Source organism: Corvus kubaryi, unplaced genomic scaffold (genome assembly GCF_017639235.1).
Source record: "Corvus kubaryi isolate FWS band 111438036 unplaced genomic scaffold, C.kubaryi_AGA036_p1.0 66, whole genome shotgun sequence".
Classification (NCBI taxonomy): domain Eukaryota; kingdom Metazoa; phylum Chordata; class Aves; order Passeriformes; family Corvidae; genus Corvus; species Corvus kubaryi.
The window spans coordinates 22,650,870-22,663,269 of NW_024582054.1; the positions used below are offsets into that span (position 1 = coordinate 22,650,870).

The following is a 12,400-nucleotide window of genomic DNA, read 5'->3' on the forward strand; positions in this document are numbered from 1 at the left end:
CGGCGCGCCCCCAGCGGCGGCCGGGGGAAGTGCGCCCGCCGCCGGTCGCGCGGCAACGGGCCGCGTCCCGGGCTGCGGCCATGGCGGCCACGGAGGCGCCGCCGGGCCGCCGCGTCTTCCTCAACCACCTCGACTCTTACTGCGGCCGCAGCATCGGCCAGGTGACCGCGGGGCGGCCCGCAGCTGCTCCGGCCGTCGCTTCTTTCTGCCTCAGGCACCGCCCCCCGCTGGGGAGCCGCGGCTGGTCCCCGGGGAGCACGACCCGGCGGGCAGCAGCGTCAGCTGAAATAGCTGCTGAGGAGAGGGACCGGAGCAACTAAAGCGTTAAGACAATGGGCAGGGAATAAAGAGCTGGGAGCAGGAGGTGTGGATAAAGCGGGTCGGGCGAGTTCAGGCAGCGGCTGATCGCTGTGGAGGCCGATAACCAACATCCCTGTGAGGTAACCCCTGCCCGAGAGGAGCCAGGTGCGGAGCGGAGATCCAGGGACTCGCCAGCACCTTCGGCTCTGAGGCACAGGGCACAAGACAAAACATTCCAGCTGCGGCTGAGCAGTCCCCAAGGTTTTCCCTTCAATGGGAAGCTGTTTCTGAGTCGCATTACCAACAACAGGAGCAGGGCTGGTCATACGGTGCTGGTGTCTTCTCGGGATCACGAGAAGCTGTGTAGGGCTCAATAGGTATTTGCATACAAATTGCGTGTCTTGTATATTGCAGTATTTATCCAGCTGTGTTGTTGGTGCGACCCTTGGAAGCCCAGAAGAAGAGGAAGAAGATGAAAATGGTTCAGATGTTGAGGTTCCCACTACCTCAAATGAGGAAATCTATGAAATAGTGGGTACTCTTTCTAAACCAGGGAGTACTAATCCACGTTTTGCAAAGGAAACTTATGTAGTAAGTATGAGTCTTATTTCAGATTGCCATTAAGCAACATTAGGGATATCGCAAATCATGTAAAATGACCTGCACTAATAAAATGGTGTTTTGTTCCTGCTGGAAGCTGTATATATCTGTTTTATTCCTTCTGCTTCCTGTGTACGCTCTGGCTTCTTCTCTTCTAGGTCTGACACAGCAAATAGTACAAGGAAGGAACTAAGACAGAAAACAGATTATGTCCTCTTCATAACTTTTTAAAAAAATCTGTCTTGATGATCCACAGGTCTGCTTTCTTTTTCTCTCAAAGCTTGCACCTCAAGTATTTCTCATCTTCTTTTTGTCTTTTATCACAATTTTGAAGGTAGTGGTGCTGGAATCAAAGTTAGTGTCCCCTCTGACTGTTCACTGAAATCACAGCTTTCACTAGCAGCTAATTGTTCTGAATACCTACATCTTTGTATAAAGATGTGTATGTCCAGAGTTGAATTAACTAAAGGAGGCTTGCTCTTATGAATGTGATTGCTTATTGCTTGTTTTAGTTTTCTGAAACTAGAATTGCCTCTGTCTCAAACTGCTTATTATAAACTGATTATTATTCTTCTTACTGAAGAAACTTGTCAAATATTTGAAAATTTTTATTCAGGTGTCTATACAGCTGAACTGTTCAATCAGGAAATTATGGATGGCAGTATTTAGTTTTAACCACTGCTTTTGCCCAAAGTGTTTCCTGGATTTGCTCAAATTGATGTCTGATTGATACGGACAACCTGCAGACTTAATAAAAATTACAGGATGCTATCTTGCAAGGAAATGGACATTTTTTTAATGTCTTCTCCATTCTGCCAACTGATAGTTGTTTAAAATACCTGGACAAGTAATGGATACTTTTTGAGACTCAAAAATGCACCAAAAATATGGATCCTAAAATACCATTAAGAGTCCATATTTTTGATCTCTGTTAATGGGTACTCTAAATTAGAATCTTCAGCATTTAATTTACATTTCATCAGCTTCCTTGTATCTGACAGATAAAAGTTTGATAACTATTTTATGAATAATTCCAACATCCTAGTGTTAGAAGACCACATTCTATCCAGAAGTTAAACTTGAAAAGGATGATTTTTTTTTTTTCTAATGACAGAATCTAACTGTTTTTCCCTTAGGTCTCTTCTCGAGAAGCACTCTTAAGTCACTTGCTTGAGTGTGAAATTGTTGTATATAATATCACTGAGGATGTACACCAAATTGAGGAAGCAATGTGGGCTGCTTCTGGTTAGTATAGCTATACCTGAACAGAAATTTGGTTTCTATTCAGCCATCGAAATTTGACATAAATGTATAATGAAATGATCAGGGATTCATAGTTCACTTTAATATGGGTTCCTTGATGGAGAAATGCTGTACAAATTGTTTGGTTAAATAGCAAGGAACTGTGGAATGCACTGTCACATTCGGAAGGGAGAGAAGCTGACATGGAATGGTGCAACTCTTTAAATGACACATCTGTGTAGGCAGTAATTTCCCTAAATAACTGTCATGCATCTATTGCATCAGGAGGTGGGTAGAAAATTTGCTCCTGTGATATTCAAAGAATGTTTCAATATTTTATATAATTATTTTAAGATTGTTTTTCTTAAAAGTCCAATAAAAAAAATATTTGGAAACTTTCTCCTTATTGTTACTTCCAAATTCTAATAGGCGGCTGGAATCCTTTTATGGTGAGAGTGCAATATCATTCTTTATATGATAGCTAAACTAAATTATGCTTTCCTCTTTATAGTATGAACACTCAGACAAGAGAATAATTTGCATAACAAAAAATTCGTTATTTTGCTTGATATTAAAATAAAATTTGTTTACATTCAGTAGCTTTTTTTTCCCTATCATGAAAAACCGACACTTTTTCACTTTCTTTCAGTATTTCAGCAGTCAATAAAGATTAATCATTTCCTAGTATAGATTGTTTTGTTGGGCATTTTTTTCCCCATGATATATAGCCCTGTGGAGATTATGTAAATTCCCAATAATTTGATTCTTTATTACCATTATTTCTCTATTTGTTATCTTTCCTGATTTATTATCTTTATTTGATATTAACTCAAAGAGTATTTGCTTAAAAAGATATATCACATAGAATATTGATATAAATGTCTATACAGGACCTTTATATAAAAGCAAAAATACAGTTTGAATAATACAGTTTAAAACAAAATTCTTGCTTTCATTTAACAGCCCTACATAAGAAAATAGAGACTTTTGCAAAACAAAAGTTATTCATCCTCGTTTCAACAATAATGACCTGGGGAAATACCAAACCCCCTGACCCTGTAAGTAGTATCAAAACTTTTTTTTTGAACAAATGTTGCCATTTAATGGAAAATATTCATTACATTCAAATACACAATGTATTTCAGGTGTGTGCTTCAATGATAGCTAATAAAGTGAGGCGCTTTTTAGGATTCTTTCACCCTTATTCACTACTTAGTGCCAAAATTGCTAAGTATAATTCACTGACAGAAAAGTTTAGGCATTGGGCTGTAATGATACAGAAAGACATAAGGAGATGCTTGGTCAAGAGGCAAGACAAATGCTAACCACAGGATGCACTGTCTTTCAGTCATTAAAAAAATCCCACATTAACTGCGTATCTAATGAAATATGTAATTAAAATAGATGCATCTTTATCTTGATATATGTAAAGTGTTTTCAGGAGCCATGTTGGGCACTTTGTAGTACACTATTGCAATTCTCAAATTCAGTGTTACAGAAATGGAGTTTTTCAACCTTGTGTAATGATATAGATAATAAAAACTAATGTATTTTAAAATATAAAAAGTAGTTTAAAATCTTTTACTGTGAAATTTGAAATTGAACTAATGACATTTTTGAAAATGTTGAACCTCAAGTATCAAATTCAGAACCTTGAAGAGTTTCAATTGAACACAAAAGAGATTTTAAAGCACTTTTAAAGAACTTACTTTAACCATCTAGACCTTTAAAGATTGTTCTGTTTTAAGAAATATATAACAGTCACAGTTTTTTCTTTGTAGGAAAATCCTGAGACTCCTTTAAATGATGAAGATTTTCGCAAAAGAAAATCTCATCCTAGCTTTATGGATTACATAAATGCTGAAAAACACATTGCGAAACTTGGGAAAACTGTATGTAGAGAACTTTTTTATAAAAATAAGTTGTTTTGTTTTCTTATTTAGAGCTTTATCTTTGTAATGGAAATTATTGACCATGCGAATAAGTTTTAAGGGTATGTTCTTGTCTTTATAAATATTGATGATATAAATTATTAATAAAGTGTAGTAGTACAGAGAATACTATAATGTCTTTTGAAACCCAAGTGTATGCATAATATAAATCCCAAATTCTGTCCTTTTTTTGTCTTAGGTAGGTAGCAAGTCATGCTTATCTTAAAAAAATACAGTTTCTTTGGTTTTACCAGGGAGAATCAAAGCTGGGGTCTGTGTGTGGAAAGATTTGAGGAAGAAAGCTTGTAGAGGAATGGGATATTAGTACAGGTCTAAAGAAAACCAGCATCTTCAAGTATTACCAAGCTGTATTTGTATTATGTCTCATTTAAGTACTAAGATGTTCTGGCCACACCTAGCATGTCCCTGGATAGTTTGTGCTCTTGGAGCAGAGGCCTTCTTGACTTTTATTCCACCCTATAATTCACTTTAAAATCACAGCCATAGAGCTGACACAGAATAGCTAAAATATGTTATCACTTTTTATGTGTTTTAAAATCCCCTCCTTCAGCTTTGCTTGCTTTGATCTGATTAGACTACTAATCTTACTGGAGAACAGACTATGCCTCTATTTGTATTTAAGAACTATTATTAAATAAATACCAACAGTGGCCCAGCTTGCAATTCAGGAAAATGTGAGCTGTTGTCATTAGTGGTGGAGTAGTGAGGAGGTTAGGAAGACAACAAAATACATCGGATGATGAAGGTGTCATTTGGTCATTCTTTTTCTGTGTTAGGAGTCTCCCATAATCAATATAATTCAATGTCCATTGCAGAAATTTATCCGGCTAATAACAGAATGAAAAGAAACTTTTCTCTGATTCGAGCATGCATGTGCCATCTTATGCCCTGCTGAGAAAATAACACTAGAAATTATATTCTGTTCTACCATAGGTCTAACAGTACAGAATACAAGTAAAAATTTGGTTTACAGCTTGAAAAATTGGTGGTAAATTGGTTTTTCTAACCAATTTCTGTGCTAACATGGATTTATAAGACCATGGGATTAGTTTCACACTTGCGATGTTAAAAACATGAAAATTTTAAACAGCATCCATCAAAGCCTGTGTTAACTTCTGCCACCGCCTAATATCCAGATGAACTACTGACTATTTTTCTGACTAGTCCAAAGCACTGAGTCACTGCATACCAAAAGTATTTATATAATTAGCTTCTAAGTGTTTGTCAGGCTGAACGTCTGTTGAGAAGACAGAGAAGCAGTACATGATAAAGCGACTTGAGTGTTTTCAATACCTACCTGCTGTAACCGTTTCAAATGGAGCCCTTTTCCTCCAGATCTCCAGTGACAGCATCAATGGGTATCACTGCCCCTGGGTAGTTTCTGTCAGCACTTTGGAATAGGAAGGCTCCAAAGCATCTGTTCTTCCCATGAAATCAGCTTTGGCTTCCTGTGACGGCTGGAGACCTCTGGATTACAGTCCTTACTTATTTCTAAATTCAGTGATATCTAGGGAACGTGCCATCAGTGGAAGAAATTACAGTGTTATCATTCCCTGCAAAGAACTCACACTAGGATTCATCAGTCTTGTCAGCCAGGTAGAGAAGCTCTTGCACCAAGAATAGAAGGTTTTGTAAGCCTTGTCTGTTCAGAGTGCAATTTAATAGAAGTTGTTTCTTATAACAAGATTTCACCTCTCTGTATTAGTGTACCTCTCACCTATTTTTTGATTTAAATTTATTGAGAGTTGAGTTCAAGAGTCTTTGCTTTTTATCCCTAGCAGTTTTTTGCTTTTACCTTTGTGGCATTCAGGGCACTCAGGCTGCGTTGCTTTTCTCAGAAGTTGGAATCTCCAGAGTTCTGCCAAATTCAGAATCCTTGAAGAAGTATCTGCCTACCAGAGGCAGATAAACTCTTAATCCCCCAGCTCTGTTCTCAGTGACATCACAGTTCCAGAATCCTTTTAGACCTCTTTCTCGCTTCAAGCAATGTATTAGAACAAAACAAGCAAACAAGCGTAAAACAACCACAGCTGGAACTGATGATCCCAGCTAGAAAGTGACACCTAGTGGCTTTAATGAACTATACACGCGAACGTGACATTCCTTATCCGGGACTAAACATGCCAAGCGGAACAGCAACATGCCTAAGAACTGCCTTATTTTTTTAATTACCTATAGCCAAGTAACTTCAAGTAGTACCTTCTCATATGGGTAGCTTGCGACACTAAGTAAGTATTGTTAGAGGAATTGAACCTGTTTTAGAGGTTTGTATTTCAGTGAAATACAGCGCTCTGTGCCAAACTAGGGTTTGTCTTCACACAAGGCAGGAGTCAGCACAAGGTACATGGAAGAAAATCCTGTGTTACATTCTGTTTAAGGGAAATGAGAAATAGCACCTCCTGTGCATCAGAAGAGGTAGGTTTTTCCTGTTAGGAGGTGGAAATTACTACGTGTCTTCTGGGACATGTTTGCAGTCTGTCCAGAGCAACCCTGGAAGCTGCTGCTCTTAGGTACAAATAGTATCTGTCATGGTATTACCCAAGCAAACTCTGTGTGTTAAGACCAGAGTAGTGAGAGATGCCTCTGCCCAAATTAAGATGCAAATGAGACCATATGCTGAAGTCAATGATACAGATTTTATTTAACAATGAATGTGAGGTAGAGAGATAGAAAGAAAGAGAAAACAGAGGAGAGAGATCAAGCAGAAGACAGTCAACACCCATGGATCCAGTGGCATCGTGTTCGTCCTTCTTCATACTGGGCTTCTCAGTGATGGGGGTCCCAAGGTAGTTCAAAACTTTTCATATTTATACATTTTAGTAAACAAAGGAATTAATTTTCATTGGCTATATAGTTCTCCTAATCTGTTGGTTAAATTATTCCCACACTTCTAATGCTAATTAGTCCCATGCTCAGTCTTTCTCTTCTTTTGAGTTGATGGGTTTCTTGGGTCAGTGGGCCATGAGTTGATGGTCACAATCTGCCACAATTACCTTTTACCCAGTGAGAGCTGATCTCAGCACACTTGCTGAGCTGGCTTTCCTTGTGGCCTGTATATTCTGCATTCTTTGTGGTCACTATCAGCAAAACATTCTTCTCCCCAAGCTTTGATAAAGTCCCCCTGGGATAACAGCCAGACAGTAGTACCACCTTTATCTTATCTTATCTCAACTTGCCGCCCATGGTGGCTTATTTTACAGTCCAAGTTCCAGGTATCCATGGAGGCATATTCAGGGGGGCTTCAGTGATTCAGTGGTGGTTACCATCTGACCCATAACTAGGGGTAATCTTTGAGCACTGATATGCCTATGAGCAGCTGCTTCATTACACTGTTTGCCACAGCAGGAATTTTTGTCCTGGTGCATTAACCAGGATGTACCAACCAGATCAAGCCCCTGCCATGCCTGGAGTTAGTGTTATCCTGTAGCTCCCTTCTGTGTTTAGCTCATGGCAAAGTCCTTCTGTGGCCTTAACAGTGTTTGTAACAGGCAGCTGTCTTTACCGTATGAAAGCTCTTCTGCTATCTGTAATGTCTTCTAATCTTAGTGTTTCTCGTAATTAATAACAAGCTGTTGAATTCAAGTGAGTTGAAGTAGTTTTTATAACAAAGTTTCACTTTGTAAGTCTATAGATAAAAATGCATAGATACAACACACTGACTTTGCAACTTGTCATCGTGTTATATGAAGCTTTGCTTATATTATCAAAAATTGGCTAAGACCTGCCTTATTTTTCTGTTTTTGAAATATGATATAGATGATAACAAAAGGTTCATTTCCCCCCTGTCCCGCCCCCCCCCCCCCGCCCAGAGAAGTAGATCCCAAATCTGCACACGTATTCCCGCTGCTGATAAAAGCAGGTTCTTTTACATTGTATGATGGAGATATGTAATGCCTAGGATCTTTACAGCATGAGAATTGTTTAATAATTTTGTGTCATCTTAAAAATTTCAAAGTGACTAATTCAAAAGACTTCCTTGAAAGTTTATTTCCTTTCAGATGATTTAAAAATCTTTTTTTTTTTTTTCTGTATAGACATCCTCACTATTGATACAAACAGTAGTATCTATGTCCAAGCAGACAGGCAAATTTATGACATTACACAATAATGATCAGAGAAAAATATGTGGGTTAATCATGATGTGTGGTTAGGGAAACATTTAAATAATCCAAAGATTTTTTTTTTTCTTTTTTAAATTGTGCATTAAAATGAAAGTTAAGAAATTGTGAAATCATTAATCTAGTATTTTCTACTCCTTTAGGCAGCCAAATGCAAATATAATACAATTGAAAAAATAGCTGCAATGAATTTCAGAGTTATTTTTTCTTGAAAATAGAAAGTAGAAGCATGAGTTATCCTGTTCACTTAATTGATTTACTTAGCTTCCTACTTTTTTAACTCTTAATTTTATTTAAATTTTATAATTTTTGTTCAAATGTAGACAGATCTCTTTTTTGAAGACGGCTGTAGACAGACAGCTTTTTTTGAAGGAAGTAATAACAATATGACTCAGGAAGCTACAGGATATGCAACAATTGATCTAGTTACAATTTGGAAGTGATACACATTTGTATATTTTGTATATTTAGTGCATATGCATTCAAGAGTCAATGTAGGCCTGTATCCCAATTGCAGTACCAGATTTCAATAAAAACTTTCTTGCTGATTTCACTTTATAGAACAAAGAAAAGTTTTCAACTTATGTTGTTGCCTCAGGACATCAATATGGAGCTGAGGAAGGACTCTTTCACTACTTTTTTAAGGTAGACATCCAACTATGTTTGAAGGATCATTTAATTTCTAGGGCCAAACTGCACTGGAATTGAATCCATTTTTAGCAGCCTTGGTATCATAAGCTTAATGCTTTCATGAGCAGAACTGTTTATTTGATCCTTTTGAAATATTTTAGCCACAGTGGAAGTGTTTTTCTTTTTTTTGACACTATTTTTTCTTAGATATTTCTGTGGTTTTTGAACAGTATCTCCATATGTACTTTCCAGTGAAAACATCTGTCATATCAATGGAATCCAGGGAAATGTCTTTCTTCTCAAAATTACAGTCTCTTTTTTTTTTTCCCCCCCAGCATTTGTTTTTTGTGTGGTTCAAAGCAATATTTGTCAAGACTAAAGAATAGTCTTTAAAAAAAAATCTTGTTTTTTAGGCTGCCTATCAATATTTCTCAAGAGTGGTCTCCTTTACTGCAGTTCCAGTAATTATTCAATAAACTGAACTTTAAATCTTGAATATACAGATTTGCATGGTAATCAAATGTTCCTTTTTTAGCTATAGTTGAAAGTAACTTTTTCTCACTTTATTCTCTGTATTTTCAGATGTGTTGGCTTGGTGAGACTCCTGCAATACCTGTGTTTGGAGATGGAAACAATATTATTCCAACCATTCATATTTGTGATTTAGCAGCGTAAGTGGAAAAAAAAATTCTCTGAGCAATAATTGATGCCTAGCTAGATAACAAATCCAAATTCACTAGAGAGTACTGAGACTTTTAAATGGGGTGAGTTGGTTTCAGGTCACTCTTGGGCCCTTTTAAGTGAGTCAAAGAGAGCCTTCAGTTTCTTTAGAGGTATATATGCCTTCTGGAAACCTTATCTAACTCTTGCACTGGTGTTTTGCTTTTAATAAACAACATGTCATGCTCAGTCTAGAGTGTGATACCAGTTAACTGGCAGAAAACTGGAAATGGATTCTGGACTCTGCAGCAGAGTAAGATAGTATCTTCTGCAGACATAGCTTTTTATTCTTCTTTCCAAATAAAATGTGTATCTGTGCTTCTTTAATAAGTAAAATATATATGAAAATGTCATGCTCCGAAATGTTCTGCAAGAATTTGCAGACTGTTGGTACTGTTTCTGGAATGCATTTAACAAGGAAAGCCCGGGATGCTTCTCCACGTACCAGCCCGGGCTGTACTTGCTATGTTTCAGAGTGTTGCAAAATGTAGCAGACCACAGGCCAGAGTTTCAGTATATACTTGCAGTAGATACATCAATGCACACGCTTGAAGAATTAGTAAAGGTAAGAGAGTTGGTAAGAGATTTGAGTTTCTTTTTTGTTTTTTAAGATATCTATATGTAAGGTTTTAAAACTATACATTTTACTGAAGTAGAAGTTCTTAGGTCTTCCTGACTTATCTTGAGTTGTAAATTACATGGAAGATTATTTTGAAATCCTCTAAGACTTCTGTCCTTTGAAAAAAATACATTATTTGATCTTGCAAAATTAATTTTTGCAGTATTATCATTAACTTAAATAGAAATTTTACCCAAGAAAGTTATGGAGAATTGTTATGGGATTCACAGTACTGTGATTAGATACTCAGTCTTTATCATGTGTTTCCCTTCATTTTGTGGAAGGTATCTTGTTTTTCCAAGAGTTTTGAAATTAAGTCTAGAAGTAGTCTGGACGACACTGGTGAGCTATACACTGTGACAGTGAGAGTCAACTCATAGGGCACTTGCTCATGTAGATTGAGCAAATGTTACATAAGGACCAAATATGAGAGCCCATTCTTTTTGGTTGTATCAAAGAGAGTTTAATGAAACAGTGTGTTAGGGAGCTCACTAGAAGATGAAACCTGTGCTTTGGTTCAGGTAGGCACCCCAAGGAGAGTGGTTGGTGTCCTTTCAGGGGTATGTGGCTGTTTAGAAATGGGAAATAGAGGACAGGAATAAGTGGACAGTTTTCATGGACAGGAAATTGCCGCTGGAAAGGGTGCTACAGAGAGCTGTCTTGGCAGGGAGCTGTACCAGCCCAGGGGAAGACTGGAAAGGTGCGTGGGAGAGAAACACCTTGAGAGTTACAGTTGAAAATAGTTGAAGATGAGTGTTTGGAAGGAGTGTCACATAGGCCTTTTCCATGCTTCAATCCATCGTCAAAGCCAGAATGCTGGATTGTTTGATCTGATGGTCTAGACAAATGTTTATGATTTTATGGATATAGCGGGGTTTAAATCTATTTTAAAAGGCAGTAGATAGAAACTAACAGTTTCTATCTAATGATGAAATGCAAATGATATATGGAGAGTTTTCAGTGGCATTGATCTGAAAACGCTTCCCAATAGTTAATGGAATTAAATACCTCAGGAACCTGAAGTGAAAGCACTGGGAAATAATAAAGGTCTCCAAACAGATCTTAAGCACTAGGAATTTGTGCATATATTTAAGAGCTTTATAAAACTTTTCTGTGGTTTTGGGTTGTTTCTTTGGTTTTTTTTGGTTTTTTTTTATTGCAGATACTAGGCAAGAAGTGTTACTTAGCAACCAAAAGCTATTTAATACTAACATTAAAGTTAATATGTTGTTCTTAGATCTATTTCAAATCAGTATCCTGATTTTCCAGGTACAGTGTCACATAAAATTTAAAGCACATATTTTATCCACAGAAATCCTGTTCAATTTTTTTCCAAGAATCTGATTTGTGAAGTGGTTTTGGTGTGGGTTTTTTGTTTATTTGTTTGTTTGTTTTTCTGATAGTGTATCAGTAAAAATGTTGGACCAGGAAAAATTGAGAAGGTTCCTAAAGAAAATGCATTCCTGAGCAAAGAGCTAACAGTCAGTACTTTTCTTTCTTTTATTACTTCAAGAAAGTATTATACTTAAAAGTATAATATTATACTTAAAAGTATAATATAATTAAATATATAATTTCTTTTTTCTTTATTTCACCAGAAAAATTTAACCCTGAAATATGCCTAAAAATATTTAAAGTGAGTTTAAATTTGGAAAATAAACAAAGTCAAATCTGGCCACCACAGCATAGAGAATTTTGAAGAGTTACAGCCTGATTTAAAAAAAATAAAACACTGAAGCTCTGATGTCACTGTTCCCCTTAGCATACTGGTGCACTCTAACAAAACCTACACAAAATGATAAAAATAGCAAAAAAAGCCTTAATAATGCAGTGCTGCATAAATTATGTTGTATTCATCTATTTATCTGGAATAAATTGTTCGTTGGAAAAATAAAAAAAATACAGCCCAGGTAGTTTTAAGATGGTACTTGATAAATTTATGAAAGAGGTGATTGCTTGCAATAACATGAAAACTTTGCATTGTACAGAATAAGTTCAGTGTTGCATATTCTAATAGATCCTGAGAACACTCAAATACAAATATGCATTGAAAATTAGTATTTTTAAAAATCTTAAAATATCTGTTTTCTTTGTATGCAAACCTTCTTTCCCAATGCTTTAATTCTTTCTATTCTCCCCATCCATTCCAGTCTCTTGTTCCAGCTGTTCTTTTAACACACATAGCTCAAGTCTGTAAATAAACGTAGCTTTGTTCCCTC

The 12,400-nt window shown here is 36.8% G+C and overlaps 1 protein-coding gene across 1 annotated transcript in view; it reads left to right on the top strand.

The window, feature by feature from the left end:
- The first annotated feature begins 55 nt into the window (after positions 1-55).
- Positions 56-12,400, top strand: part of AK7 (adenylate kinase 7) — a 29,005-nt gene continuing 16,660 nt past the window's right edge. The window contains exons 1-9 of the mRNA XM_042047908.1: positions 56-161; positions 715-891; positions 2,037-2,145; positions 3,106-3,200; positions 3,924-4,034; positions 8,774-8,857; positions 9,425-9,513; positions 10,037-10,127; positions 11,585-11,662. Of these exons, the coding sequence (XP_041903842.1) occupies positions 81-161; positions 715-891; positions 2,037-2,145; positions 3,106-3,200; positions 3,924-4,034; positions 8,774-8,857; positions 9,425-9,513; positions 10,037-10,127; positions 11,585-11,662 (915 nt within the window). The 5' untranslated portion in view covers positions 56-80. The remainder of the gene's footprint in view (positions 162-714; positions 892-2,036; positions 2,146-3,105; positions 3,201-3,923; positions 4,035-8,773; positions 8,858-9,424; positions 9,514-10,036; positions 10,128-11,584; positions 11,663-12,400) is intronic.